Source organism: Taurulus bubalis, assembly GCF_910589615.1.
Source record: "Taurulus bubalis genome assembly, chromosome: 18".
NCBI classification, from domain to species: domain Eukaryota; kingdom Metazoa; phylum Chordata; class Actinopteri; order Perciformes; family Cottidae; genus Taurulus; species Taurulus bubalis.
Window position 1 is genome coordinate 9,550,274 of NC_136606.1, and position 14,841 is coordinate 9,565,114.

Sequence of the window (14,841 nt, forward strand, 5' to 3'; positions counted from 1 at the left end):
AAAAAAAAAGTATGAAGAAATCATGTAGTTTGGTTTGCCTCACCAGCAAAAAAAGGTGTTCAATATTTCATATAATGTACTGTGAAACATTTCAGACCCGAAAAAATTGACGAGGAGATATTCTGTGGAAAGTGACAGCAGGGTAAAGATTTATTCTTCATGAAACCTGAGGCCTTGAACTCAAATGAAGCTTTAACATTTTGAGTTATATATATAAATATATATATAAAATACTTGTTATTAAAAAGGGAACCATAGGATATATTTTGTGAAGGAAACATTCAGTGATTTAAAGGTTAGGCACAAGTAAAAGCCTTTTTTGCTAGTTTATGACCTCAGTGTGGACATCAATTGTAATTAGTTTAGTTTGTTTGCACTTTTACTAAATATTCTAAATGTTATATGCACACTAAGATTCACATATATCTATTCAGACATTTACTCTTAAAAAATAAACAGATGCCAATGCAGGAACGGAGGCTCAAAGCCTTCAACACAAGATGAACAGGATTTCCTTTAATAAAACGAGAAAGTCACCTTTTTTGGTTTCATTTGAGTGATTTGTAAAGCCCAAATATGTGAACGTTTTGTTTTTGTTCCAGAGAAAATTGACAGAATAAAGAGAAAATATACATATATCAAGAAACTTATCTTTTGAACCAATTGCCTTTCAAAGGTTAGAAATGGCTTTAGCTTTATTTGGGCTCTGTATTTTACTTGTGAAAAACATACTTTACTGTCTTGCAAAATCACCCAATAACATAATTTCTAACACAATGTGTAAAAAGTATAAACACGTACTTTAGATTACCTCTCTGTCAGCCTCAAATCAATTGCATTTATCCACCTGTGCGTCACACGATGTATTCTGCTACAAAACTAATTAGTACGAGGGCCGTCCATACAAAACAGGCCTGAAATGCAGATGTATTCACTGCCTGCACTTCTGCACTTGCAGGTAAACAAGACAGTCACTGTTGCATTCAATAGGATCTGTATCTGATGGACGGTGCTTGGGTTCTATCATGCAGAGTAAGAGAGGAGCTCACACACTTGCAGTTCTAACTGTATGTAAACAATTAGCAAAAAGGGAACACATTTTCAATTAGTTCCGAGTGAACAATAATTTAATGGAGCCGTTTCACACTTTTTTTCTTATTCCAATGGAGTAAAATTATAGTTGCATTATCAGATTCTTCCAATTGCATGAGAGAAAAATGACAAGTGGACTGTATAATAAGAAAACTACAATGAGTATTTGGTATGTTAATTTGTAGTGTTTTACATAATACAATGCACACACTTAAATTTGCATGGATGAAGACAATAAAGTGCAGCTCACTGGATTTATCTGTTACAGACAAGCTGCAGTTCTGAAGTGAAAGCTAGATGGCGCCATTATGGAGGTACAAATTCTCCAGAAAATGACATCTCTTCACGGTTACCTACTGGACATAGTGAGATTATAAAAAAGAACTGTAGGCATAAGATGCTGTGGTATTTATTATGTGTAAACATTCATAACTGTTCAGACATATTATACTTTGATTACAGCTTTTAACATACATTCATGATCCAGTAATAAACATATGGAACAAAGACAAATTACAGCTTGACACTGCTACAAAAAGTGATTTCTTCCATTGAACAAGGGCTTCTTCTAGAAATAAAAGACAGAATTTAAGGCATAACCTCAACCTATACCCACTAACTCCTCAGATGTCAGAACTGAGAGGATTAGACACTCGCAGGATAACTCTTGTACATTTCAGAGTAGAAAAAACTAAAGTAGAAAATGAATATATAATTATGCAATATAAAATACATATAGCTTATTTCTTATTTTTTTTTCTCTTCTACTTCTAGGCTCTCGTTCTCAGCTGTGAAAGACCCTAAAAGAAGAAGATCTGCGTGTAAAGTGATCGATGTATTTACATTCTATAACATTCAATCCCTCAGGCTGTCATACAGTACAACCGGATGGACGATGACTTTTCCTCATGCTAACAGTGACAGCGTGCGTGCAGAGTGTCCAGACTTTGTTGCGTTGATCTCTTTTGGCAGACTTCAAACCAACAACCTGCCGGAGGCTCAGCTGTACCGACTGCTGCCACTGTGACTTCTGCGCCTGGAAGAACTGCGGCTGGAAGAGCGGTACGACCTGCGAGCAAGAGATGCCGATGAAAAATATGACCCTTCATGCATGCATTAATAAATGCATACACTCTACTGTATGCTGTGGACGTCTTTGTGTTGACATTGCAATGTAACATTCAGCCACAAGGAGGAAAAGAGAAAAGGTTAAAAGGCTGAAGGAAGCCCAGGCAGCTTGCTGGGTTCACCAGGGGGCAGAGCGTCTTACCGGGATCGGCGGTCTGAGCTCCTGTAGCTGTCACTTCGCCTGCGCCCGCGCCTCCTGCTCGCACTCCGACTCCGACTGGAATAGCTGTCGGAGGAGTCTGACCTGCATTGACGTACAGATAGATTATTTTAGGGGCATCTCCAGAAGAGTGTTCATTCACACAGATCTACTTGGCTTTACAAGAAAAAAAAAAAACACAAAGTCCTGGCATGAAGATAAAGAACCACCACTGATTATATTACGAAGACACGGCACAGCTATTTAGATGTGGTCTGCGTGCTTAGAGAAGAAAGATTGATTGGTTATTCCCGCTTCACGCTAGATACTTTAATTAATGACTAAAGATATGACTGATCTCTTCTAGGGCTGCAGCAACTAACCCTTATTTTAATTATCTGCTAATTATTTTCTTGATACAAAGATTCCTCTTTTGTTCTATAAAATGAAATAAAAAGGCGAATAATGGCCAACACAATTTCTAAAGCCCAAGGTGACATCTTTTATTATCTGATTTTGTTCTACAAGCCTGAGGAAAAACTATCACACAAAGAAAAAAGCAGAAAATCTTCACTTTCTTTGAAAACATGAATCAAAATAGCCAATAGAATCAATTAATATTCACCTACTTGTTTTATCTCTAATGTCGTCACACAAAAGCCTTTTGGTGCTTGATGTGTATTACTAAGTATCACTTTTTCCATGCGATCATATAAACTCTGTTACTAAAAACTTGTTCCAGTTTAATGAAAACTGACTTCCAAACTTTCAACACTGAATTTAATTGTGATTAAGATAAAAAAGTATCTGTATTTTATCTTGAAAATGGTGTTTACATGATCGTGTTTATATTTGTGATTATGAGAACTCATAAACAATTCAACATTTATATTTCTTTCCGTTAGACCATTAAATAGCTCACAGACCTGGATCTCCGACGGCGTTTATGTGAGCGACTTCTGGAATGACTTCTACTCGACGTCCGACTGATAGAAGAAAACAAAAACAAATTGAGATGCACAGATTTAAAAAGACCAAATCATACATAAAATACCCAATGGAAAAATATAATGGAAAGTGCTGGGAGGGTTGTGTGTACAGTGTACAATTATTTTAACATGACAGTTTTTTTTTTTTACAAAATGACCATTTGCTGCACGAGTTGTGCACGAGTTTGTAAACTAATGTTTTGATACAGTTTTGCTGTTGTTAAACCTGGAACCCATTGACTTCAATTCATGAAGACTTTTCTCCGTTTTCTTGTGGGTGAAGAATTCCTTTACAAGGCTGAAATGTGAAATAAAGAGCACGGCACTGAAACCGCCCACGCTCCAAGGTTTCTTCTCTCTGTGGTCTCCACTGCTTTCAGCTGAAAACACTTCCCCATTGGGACCCATTGCGGCGCCACAACAGATTATTTAATGTGTGTTTCAGGGCGTACCTGTGACTCCCGTAACTTCGATATGTGCTGCTACGAGAGCGCGACCGTCCTCTTCCACGTCTCCTCCGACTCCTACTGCGGCTCCTAAAATAATAAAATTGTCTTATAAATCACATTAAGATAGAACAAAAAAAGTCGGTGCTACAGACAACACAGACTGTTCGATACTGAATGCTTCACATCCATCAAGTTAATCGCCTCACAACATTATTGTCCAAGAAGCCTCTCCAGTATTTAGAAAGATTTACTGCTGCTGCCCTCATGCTCCTCGTTTAAACAAAAGTGCTGTTTGCCTCACCTGGAAAAGTAGCTGGAGCTGCGGGATCGACTCCTGGACCTGCTGGAGGAGTGGGACCAGCCTCTGGAGCGGGACCGGTGACTGGAAGCCGACCGCGTTCCCCGCGTATTTCCCACAGAGGGAGATCTCTCCTCGCTGGAGCTCTCCTCGTTCCTCGGCCTCTGGTTGAGCCGCGCCGTCTTACGGACCTCATCGAACAGAGAGCCGGGTCGGACCCGGCTTTGGCTCTTTATCTCCATTCTCACTCCCTGCGTGTTGGGAGGCTCTTGAATTTGGACGTATTTTGCGGTAACGGACGGCACATTCATGTTCTGGAGAGCGGACGTTCCTTTCAAAGGCCTCCATTTGAAATTACTCACAGTGGTGGCTTCGTCTTGCAGGCCACCAGCTGTCGTGGAGGCAACCGAAGGCTGCTCTTTGCGGTGGAGTAAAGCACCATCTTTACTTGCCACATCCGAAGACCTTGAGGTAGATTTGAGGGTTAACTCATTACTATTTAAATCCTGTGTGGCTGGATGTTCTACAATTTCAGCATCATGCTCTGGTGTACAAATGTCCATATCATCTAATGCCTCTTGCTCCTTGACACCGGGTAAATTAGCCCCGTTCCTCTTGGATGAGTGAAGATGAAGTTCAGGGTGTTTGGGGTTTTTGTTGATAAATTCTTTTGCTTTTTGTTGCACCCCCTCTTTTTCTGTATTAGGGTTCTTGTTTAAAGAGGTCAATTTTGCCTTCATGCTGCCCACACCAGCCCTTCCTTTGACAACTCTACCAGGACTCTGTTTCTCTCGTTTTGATTCATCCTCTTCTTCCTCCTCTCCAAACTCCAATGGCGGCTGCCAGTGAAAAGTCTCTTTGAGCCTCTGATGTTTCCTCTTGGATCTCTTTCCTTTGTCCTTACTATGATGAGAGCTGCCTTTGTTCTCACTTCTTTTCTTGTGTTTATGCTTACGTTTGGCCTTCTTTTTGCTCCTGTGCTTCTCCGGCGCCGAGGCCTTCTCAGGACTTTCCTCTGGTTGACCACAAGCTGCATCAATCCTGTGTGCCAGTGCAACCACTGCCTCCGACATTTTTCCGGAAGTCTCACAATCCGATTCTGTACTAGCCTCCCCTTCCTCTTTTTCAGATATGGCCAATGTCCTGGAGGTTATATTTTCACAATCACTTTCTGAATTCCATCCAGTAAGAGCAGACAACTTATTGTCAAGAGGTTTATTGGACTCAACTGCTTCTTTCTGCTTTTTCGACAGGGTAGCACTGTTGCTTTGGCTGACTTTATCACTGTCACTATCCCATTCAGACCTGCTATTTAAGCGCTCTGCCAGCATGGCGCTGCAATGCTTTGTTTCCTGATCCTGTGCGATGCCGCTCTCTTTTATTTTCTCCAAAGAGACACTTCTCCTCGAGTCACTGATATCAGGACCACGCTCACAGCTCGCCCTCTTCTCTGATCCTGGCTGAGCATCTTGACTACCCGTGTGTGAAATGTACTTATCTACATTTTTGATCCTCCTCAGAGAGCTGTAATACTCTTTCCATTCCTTGTCTAGTGAACTCTTCTTGTTGCTGCATGTTTTCTGGGAGTTTTCAGAGTCTGGTCTGCTGTAGGAGGATGATCTGCTTTTATACTTATGAGGGGATGTAGACCTGGACCTACTATAACTTCTGCTCCTTGAGCGGCTGTATGAGCGGCTGTAGGACTTGCTTCTGGAGGACCTGCTGTGCGAGCGCCCTGCCGGTATGTGGCTATCAGAGTCACCTGGCAGACACGTTGGTGTAATGGGAGTTTGAGCTTTTTCTGTAACACTAGCTACTGTTTGTCCAGTGGAGGAGCTGTGAGCTACTTTCGCTTTAATCTCCTGAATGTGGATGTAAGAAGGCTTCCATGGCTTTTGATCAGGTTTCCAGCGTGAGGGCGGGGGACTGTCGCTCATTGGGATCACTGGAGCACTTTCAGGAGCCGGGATACTCGGGAGTCTGGGGACAGGTGTGACTTTGCTCTCTGGAAGCTTCTCGGACATCACTGAGTCCACTTTGTGCTTGCTGGCTTTCCTCTTTCTTGGGGATTTGGATACATTCTTCTTTCTGGGAGGAGACAAAGATCTAGATCTGTACTTGGATCTTGATCGGGATCGAGAAGAGGACTGAGATCTGGATCTAGACAAAGACTGACTTCTAGACCTCGAAAGGCTTCTGGATCTTGAATATGACCTGGACCTCCCTCGAGATCTGGACTGACTTGATGAGTAGGATCTAGAGTAGGACCGGGATTCTCTGACAGACAGCGAGGACCGTCGTCTCCTCCGAGTTGATGAATTTTGTTGATTTGAAGAGGAGCGGGTTGGAGAGCGGGATCTTCTGGACTTCCTCTCTGATGATACAGACCTTTCCCCCACTGGCAGGAAAGGCTCTTGAGGTTTGCTCTCAGAGCTCTTCTTCTTGCTACGCTTCCGTTTTTTAGCCTTCTTCTTGTGTTTGGCTTTCTTCTTCTCTTTTTTTTGTTGGCGGTGCAAGCTGGACCTCTCAGAGCTGCGGTCTGAGGAGTGCTCTGCAGACCGGGACCATGCAGAGTCACTTCTGTCCTCCCATCTGCTTGAGGATTGGTCATTCAGTCTGTTAAGTAAAAAGATGCATGAAGAAGAATAAAGAAATAACTGATGTTCGAAGTTACATCGTAAAATATGAAGTCCTACTTGTCTCCTTTGCTCCATTTCTCAATGCTCGGCGGATGATAAACTTTGGTTCTCTTCATCTCTTCTTTCCAATGTGGTGGAGTTTCACTGCTACCACGTTCTTCCACAGATGCAGAGCGTGATTTAGACCTTGTGGGGGTGTGATATCTCTGCAACAAAGAACATATATATTGCTACTTCAAAGTGCATTAAAACGAATACATCAAAATTCTTTGCAGGCTCATTAGATGCCGCCCGCCATGTGACATTCTCCACCCACTACCGTTGCACCATATTTTCCTTGCAAACCAATCAGAGCAGACAGGGTTTTTTTTCCAGGAATGGGGCTGAAAAAGACAGGTGCTAAAACGGAGCGTTTCATCTGCATATTATACATATTAGTAGCAGAAAAGTTATGCATGCAGAGATATTGTTTTTATATCAATAAGTAGATGTCAATCAATCCTTCTCTTCTTGGATTGTGACTCCTTAAAATAAGTAATATCTAACAACCCATTGACACCAGTTTTGCGGAAATATTGGCTCTTGGAATTAGTCAGTTAATGAGCACTAGATCTGATCATCTAAACAGAAAAATCATACCATTGTTCCTCTGCCTTTGATCTTCCGTCCAGACTTGGACACTGCTGGTTTCTGGTCAATTGAAACAGATGTTTCTTCTTTCTCAACTCTGAAAAGATCAGATTTCAAAGTGAACATCTATGGTTAATTACTTAAGTGTATACTTATCAATGAAGAAACTGAATTTTTTTTTTTAACTGACATCTCTGTTTTATCTTCCTGAGATGGCACGTCCCGACGCAGCAGGAAGCGGTTCTCTGGCACCGGTGGGATTTCCTCCGGTCGGACTACAGGCTTCTCCCTCCTCCCACTCGGCTCCTTCTCTCCCTCCACTTCATTGTCTCCCTCCAGCATCTCTCTTTCCACAAGACTGCGAGAGCTTCAACAACACAATGTCCAAAACAATATTTTGTTACTTAAAAAACAAACCCATATCTCAGTTAATCATGTCATCACGTCTATTTATACTTAAATAAACTGATCAGACTGTATAAGCAGGTCAAGTTGTGATCATGAATAAAAAACTACTTTTGCTTGATGGGCCGAACGTCAATGTTCTTCTCCGTCTTTGATTCCCTCCTTTTCTTTTTAGGCCGTTTACTCTTCGCGTGTCTCTTGTGTTCGCGATGTTTGAACTTTTCCGCTGATTCGCTTTCAGATCCCACTGAAGAGGAAAATGCAGAGGACGAGTCATGGGAATTGAGGGACGAGTCAGCAGAATGGGAGGTCCTTTTCCTTTTGCCTTCAAGTACTGAAGAAAGAAACATAATGTTGTGTGTGTTATTTCATAAACAATATGCTTCTTAGTAACAGTAAGCAGGAAAGGGTTCAGGGTGGTGTAGGACTACAACAACTAAAGCTTTGTTCGATTCTACTCGGTATGTTGGGGGCAATGAAAGCCGGCCTGGCAGAGTCAGGTGGGCAGATGCCAACTGAACTTCACAGAGATCACCTCGCTGATCCTCATTAAACAGAAGATCAGGTTACACGCCCTGTAACTAATGCCAGTGGGGGAATGCTGGCATTAAAATGCCAACCTCTTCCAGAATGAGCACAAAATATGACCCAGTTACAAGCATATGCAAAACGTTATTCCCGACAGGAGATAAAACCAAAAGAGAAAAGTAGTAAAAATAAATTGGAAATACTGGATTACATCCATTTAAGCTTTTGTAGTAAAGGTCCATTGTGTAGGATGTTGAGGGAACCATCAGCAGTTATAGGATTTAGTATTCATTAGTGTATAATCATCTGAATGCGAGTATCGTTTATTATTTATATAGGTCTGGTAATGTGAAGACACCAGACGTAGTACTTTTACTGCTCTTGCTGGGTGGCAACATATCAAACCTCCATATACTTAAAATGCATCAGTAGGTCAAAGTTAAAAAGGACAAGTCTGCTGATATTTTCTTTGTTATGAAATACCATCAAAAGAACAAAACCAATGCATTGATCATATTAAAGAGTATATTGCATGTACTAAAGTCTGATATAGCTAATTCCTCTGAGCTCCATTGTTGTCCAAAATTATTATGGACACATAAATGATAAAAAACTGTTTTAATTAATGACTGAAAATACTCTCCATGTACTCATATTTAAGTAGGTAGTGTTGCTAAGAACTACTGTTTAAAAAAATTAAATAGAAATTACTAAGCATTTTGTAAAAATGAAACACTGTATATGTGACCCATTTATTATGTTGTATATCTTCAGTAGGAAAATGAGTGTGGGGCTAAGTGCCACAAAAAGGGAAGTCTGATTATGGCCTTTCCATTGGAACAACAATAAAATAGTAGAATGAAGCTAACCCTAAACTTCCAAGAAAACACAGATCAGTCAATAAACTTACCATCATTAGCAGACTTAGTGAAAAGTTGTCCACAGTCCATCACTCGGACATCAGCGTAGGGTCTGCTGGCTGAATCAGTCTTCAGCCCTTCAACCTTCTTTATCACTTCAAAGCCTGAGATGATGAGACCAAAGACGACGTGGACTCTGCACAAAAGAGAGAAATAAATTGATGCCCGTTAGAACAGCTTGACTATTCCATGATTTCAGTGTTTTTTTTTGTCTTTCTGAAGGTATACTACACAAACATATACATGTATACATGATAGAAAATAATTGAGTCACATGCCGGAAAATCCATATATATAAGTTCACTATTAACAAAAGACCATTGCAATTCCCTCTGTAAGTGACAAAGTGACATTGGATTTTTACCCATCGAGGTGAGGTGCCGTCTTGGTTGTGCTGTTTTGTGGAAAATCCAATAAAGAAGCCAGGGAAGGTCAACCAAAGGCAATGGTAATGAGAAAGGGAGAAAAGGAGGAAAAGAATGAGAATAAACAAGCAACTTTAACAAAGCATGGGTGCTACTGTGCCACAGGAAAATCTCTAAAAAAAAAGAAAAAAAAAAGTGAAGAGTTTGTGAGAATGCCATTTGTTTAATGATATTTGACCGCAAATTAAGTTGGAAAAAACTGCCATTTACAGGCAAAAGAAACCCTCAACAATAGAGTGTTGGCAATTATATAATCGTATTTAGATCATACGATGGTAGGCAGTCAGTCTACTTTTTCTCCTTTATGCTTCAAGAGTTTTTATGAATTTCTAATTTATGGTGACAACCTATTTTATTGTTAAAGAAAGTGAAATAATCTCAATCCATTTGTGAATATTGTTCAAAACATATCTAAAATGACCACTTTACTGAAGAATAGTTGGGAATACAAACTACCGAATGATAAATACAGTCAGGAGAGAGAGAGAGAGAGAGAAACACAGCCTTGGAGACACATTACCTTGGAAGAGCAGGATGCTAGAGTTTCTGTAAATTTTACACAAAAATGGCAAGAGAAAAAAGTAACACATTTGTAGGTAAAAAAATAATGAATCCATGTTTCCCTGCACTTTGAACATCAACTACACACAGAGAGCGGGTGAATGACGTTCACACTCAATGACAAGTTCTACTCGACAGTTTCAAAGGGAACAGAAAGCAAATACATAATGTAAAGGACCAGTTAAATAGTAAAGTTATTCAAAGTTGCAGAGTGTTACTCACATGAAAAACTGGGAACCGTTAGTGTCCTTCCCGCGATTGGCCATCGACAGCAGGAAAGCTCTGTCATGTTTGAGAATGAAGTTCTCATCTGTTGGCAGCAGAGAAAGAGGGAGCGAAGTCTCAGAGTGCGTCCTCTGATACATAAAAACGGAAATATTCAGGGAAGAACAAGACAAAAGGAATAACCATTTTTTAACCAACAATCTATTCATTGCCTCACCAACCTGTCCTCCTTAGAAACCAACTAAAGACAGACCCGTTTACACTTGCGTTTGGTTAAATACATGCTCTATGGCCTGCTCTTGATCTGTTTTTATTTATTTATTTGTTTTACTGTGTTTTTTATTGCACCATCTTTTAATGTTAATTTATTATGCTTTCTTAACTGTTGTTTTGGCCCCTGTTATGGTCAATTTGGTTTAATTTATGTTTTTCTCGACTCCTGTACAGCACTTTGTGACCTTTGTCGGTGATACGTGCAATATAAATACACTTGACTTACTTCCATATAGGCAGTTATACAAAAGGGTTTTCTTTGTTACTTAATGCCTTTTAAGTAGTAAACTGGCTTTGTATGATTTAAACTATTAACTACAAATCAGAAGTATTTTACATCATTCTGACCTTGTTCCAAAAAATATTCTATTAGTTTCCATTAATTTTAATATGGGACGCAAACTACTTCGACTTTAAACTTGCTTGAGATGGATTATCTATCCATTGCTTTTTTTTTTCTCATCAAGATTACGTTATCCCCAGGATCATCAAAAAATCCTCAATGAGTGGATTTAAAAAGGATTGAGCACATTTTAGAAATAGCTAATGTATCGTAGGCAAGTTGCTCACTATGCCGAGTCACCTATTTAAAGCTGGTTTCAAGGCTCCTGAAGATGATTTTCATAGCAGACTAAATAACGTGAACCAAACACACTGAATGCTTTATATAATTGGCCACACACACACACACACACACACACACACACACACACACACACACACACACACACACACACACACACACACACACACTAAAGTGAATATAAATAGTTAATTGACTGCATATAGAATAAAACCACGGAGGTTTACTCATAAATATCATCAAGCGTTTTGCATGAAGGTTATTCTAATTTAAGATAAAATGCTCCCAAATGCCTCAGTCTTTATTTAAACATAATTAATTATAAACATCTTATTGCTACGGTGGTATTTTATGAGTCTTCCTATTTAGTCGAGAGTCTGCAGCACGTGTGTGACAACACGTCGTAGCAGTCATGTAGCTATAAATATCACATGTGTAACATTAAAAGTAACTTGAGCAGCACGAGGCCCAGTGTAGCTGTCTGAATAGAACATCCTGAAACATCCCTTCAGTACAAATGTGCATCTGCGTCGATGCAAACATTTGCCTCGTTTTGACTGACAGAGGAAGGTGGTGGAGACAATGTTGACATGGTGTTACTGAGCTGTGTACATCTCTTACCTTCTCATTTTGCAAAAGACCACTCTATAAATAAAAGAATATGTTGAAAGTTTAAGGCAGGTAGATTGTAGCTTTCAGTAATACCTATTCTCCATGCGGATTTGATAAAGCCCATTACTACTAAATAGAAGACAGCACTATACAATGGAAAAGTGAAGGTCAACAGAGTCATACATAGGAAAATACACAAAAAATGAATTATTACCACAACAGGCACATGCAACATTTTACTCATGCAAAAGTAGCTAAGAGACATCAATAATCGAGACAGTTTTTTTAGGTAATTAGATATTCACATTACCTTCAAAGTAGCCACCGTATATGGACTCTCCCCCTCTTCCATTTCCTGCAGAGATTAACACAATAATGTAATTTTAAGGACATTACAGAAAAAAATGCTGTTTGAAGAAAAAGTGCATTTTGGACAAAGAAAGTGGTTAATGCGTGTTTTAAGTGGCTGCCACATTCAGGAAACACGTATGGTCTCCTGGATTACTGCCATAAACATGTTGTCACTAACTGACTAATAGTGTCTATCTATATCAGTGTTTGCTGTAACTACTGTAGTTGTAGCTGTGAAACAAAGTCAAAGAGGTTATATGTCATTATTACTGTACCTTCAGTGAAGTCGCCTCCCTGGACCATAAAGTTCTTTACAACTCTGTGAAAGGTGGAGCCTTTGTAGCAAAGCTCTTTCCCTGTGATTTTGCCAGTTCCCTTTTCACCTGTAATTACATGCATGTGAAAATTAGCTCTCATCCAACACCAAACACATTCAACAGAACGGCTCCCACAAAAAGAGCTTTTGTGTGTACCAGATACCTTCAGGTGTTAAAACACGTTAATCTTGAATGTCACCACATGGGGTTTATTCTAAACAAGGGAAAGGATTTCAATAAATTGGACACCTTTGTTCAGGCATTCTGTTGTTAAACCTCTTGTGCAGGGCTGCAGAATTCATTAAGAAAATACCAACAAGGGACCGAATATTGCCCCGGAGCTATTGACCTCCCGGATTTCCCTTCCCTTAAGGAGGAAGGAGACGTGAATGCAGAAATTTCATTAGATGTGTTCAAGGGTGCTTTCAGAGGACAGAGGGCTGGCTGTTCAAATTGGCAGCTTGGGTTGCTAATCTTTTAGTATTTTTACTTCACTGGTTTCAGCATTGTTCCAAGGGTTTAGTTTCTAATAGTGTGAGCTGATCCCCTCCTAAAAGGACACATTAGAGACTTTGCGAAAGCCACATCAAATTGCCCAGCAGAGTTGTGTTATGTTGCGTTTGTGTGTCCAGGAAAAGGAACAGACTAACCAGCCATCTTCCATGTCTGCCCTTGTCAGCATCACATTCCCGTTGGCCAGTTGGGGTGAAAAATGAGATGGAGGATCGATCTGCAGTCTGTTTGCAGATTCATGGCTATCTCTAGGCAGACTGCCACCACTACAGTACACTGTGTTCTGCTCAGTGGGACTCGTGCAGTGACTCCATCTGTCACTAGACAATTTACACTTCAGCCATTAGCTCCTTTCCTCAAGCTATCAAATGACGAGAGGGTTACGTAGCGTGATACTGTGGTTCTTATTTTCAATTTATATCTCATATTGTTATTCATTGATCTACTTATTATGATTATTTTTCTGGCAGAGCCAGGAAACATTAGAAAGAGATATGAAATGCGACAAGACATTATTTAAAACCAGAAAATTATTGTTGAGTTGAGGAGAAACCAACGGAAATTTAATTGAGGACTATATGATTTATAGTTGTCCTGAGAAATACAAACAGATCACTTTTATGTTACGTTCTTTAACAGGGTTCTAATTTTTTAACAGCTTGGTCAATGCAGTAAATGTTGCAAAAGCATTACAGAGTAAAGCCGGTTCTTGACTGGTACTCACCTGTGCACAAAGAGAGAAAGTTTTTGCTTGTCTTGGGACAAACATCCGAAAAAAGTTGGAAGACTATGCGCCCAACTATAAAACACATGCAAAAAAGGAACAAATATTAGCTCACTTCCCCTTGTAGGTACAACGTTTAAAGATTATATGAGGCTTTGTTAATATAAGGCAACGCAAGTTTATTTGTATAGCACATTTCAACAACAAGGCCATTCAAAGTGCTTCACATAAAACCATTAAAAGCATCAAAACATAGTGCAGATTTAAAAACAGTTAAGAAAACATTAAAACAGTCAAAAAGCAAAATAAAAAATAAAAGTTGAATAAAAGTTGCAGTGCAGTTTAAAATTAATAAATGTGGCATTCCAAAAAAACAATGAGGGAAGAAAATGAATAGGCCAAAGACACAATTAAGAGTTACAAGTAGCCCAAATGTTACTACACTGTACACTTTTAATTACCTTGTAACCATTAGAACAATCCTGTGGTGAAGCCTAGGCCTTATATAATTCTTTCCATAGCTAGATGCAAATCTGAAACTATTCTTACGAGCCCGATGGGGGTTTGTTTTGTCCCTCCCTGTCCAAATTTGAGCTAGCTCCTACTGCAATAACAGCTATCTAGCCTGAGGCCATTAAACTGACCACATAAACCCTGCTTGAAAAGTACGATGCTAATAGCTTCTCAGCTCAGACTTCAATACCACCATTCAGTACAGATCCGGTTACAAGCACAAAACCAGTCTACCAAGCCAGCGCACACAGGGTGTTTCACTTTTTGTACAACCAAATGATTATCAATCAGAAGCTCAAAGACTACAAAAACAACCTACGTGCTATGCAGTTTAAACAGATCAAAGTCATCGCCTATGAAGAAGAGCTGAGGCTGTTCACATGTCAAACTAATTCTCATACCTGTGGAGTGATTTTAAATTCTCTTACCTGGCTCCCGGTTGAGCTCCACATCAAAGTAGCACTGAGGGCGGTCTTTCACCCCCATTCTGATCAAAGTCCGATGACCTAAAATGTAGAAAGGGTAAA

General features: G+C 39.8%; 1 protein-coding gene across 2 annotated transcripts; it reads right to left on the reverse strand.

Annotated features, from left to right (window-relative positions):
- Nucleotides 1-1,142: 1,142 nt before the first annotated feature.
- Nucleotides 1,143-14,800, reverse strand: nktr (natural killer cell triggering receptor; the record flags this gene model as incomplete). 2 transcript variants are annotated; one of them, XM_079234200.1, is made up of 16 exons in its annotated part: nt 1,143-2,161; nt 2,363-2,464; nt 3,286-3,345; nt 3,801-3,884; nt 4,099-6,711; nt 6,792-6,940; nt 7,374-7,461; nt 7,555-7,731; nt 7,881-8,103; nt 9,208-9,353; nt 9,582-9,611; nt 10,426-10,513; nt 12,207-12,251; nt 12,523-12,630; nt 13,802-13,876; nt 14,743-14,800. In XM_079234200.1, 16 exons carry the CDS (start codon nt 14,798-14,800, stop codon nt 2,092-2,094), a joined length of 4,116 nt encoding a protein of 1,371 aa, XP_079090326.1. In that variant the 3' UTR covers nt 1,143-2,091. The 2 variants fall into 2 exon arrangements, with proteins under 2 accessions (XP_079090326.1, XP_079090327.1); XM_079234201.1 differs by lacking the exons at nt 12,207-12,251; nt 12,523-12,630; nt 13,802-13,876; nt 14,743-14,800 and adding an exon at nt 10,163-10,188 and having other exon boundaries at nt 10,426-11,039.
- Between the last annotated feature and the right edge of the window lie 41 nt (nt 14,801-14,841).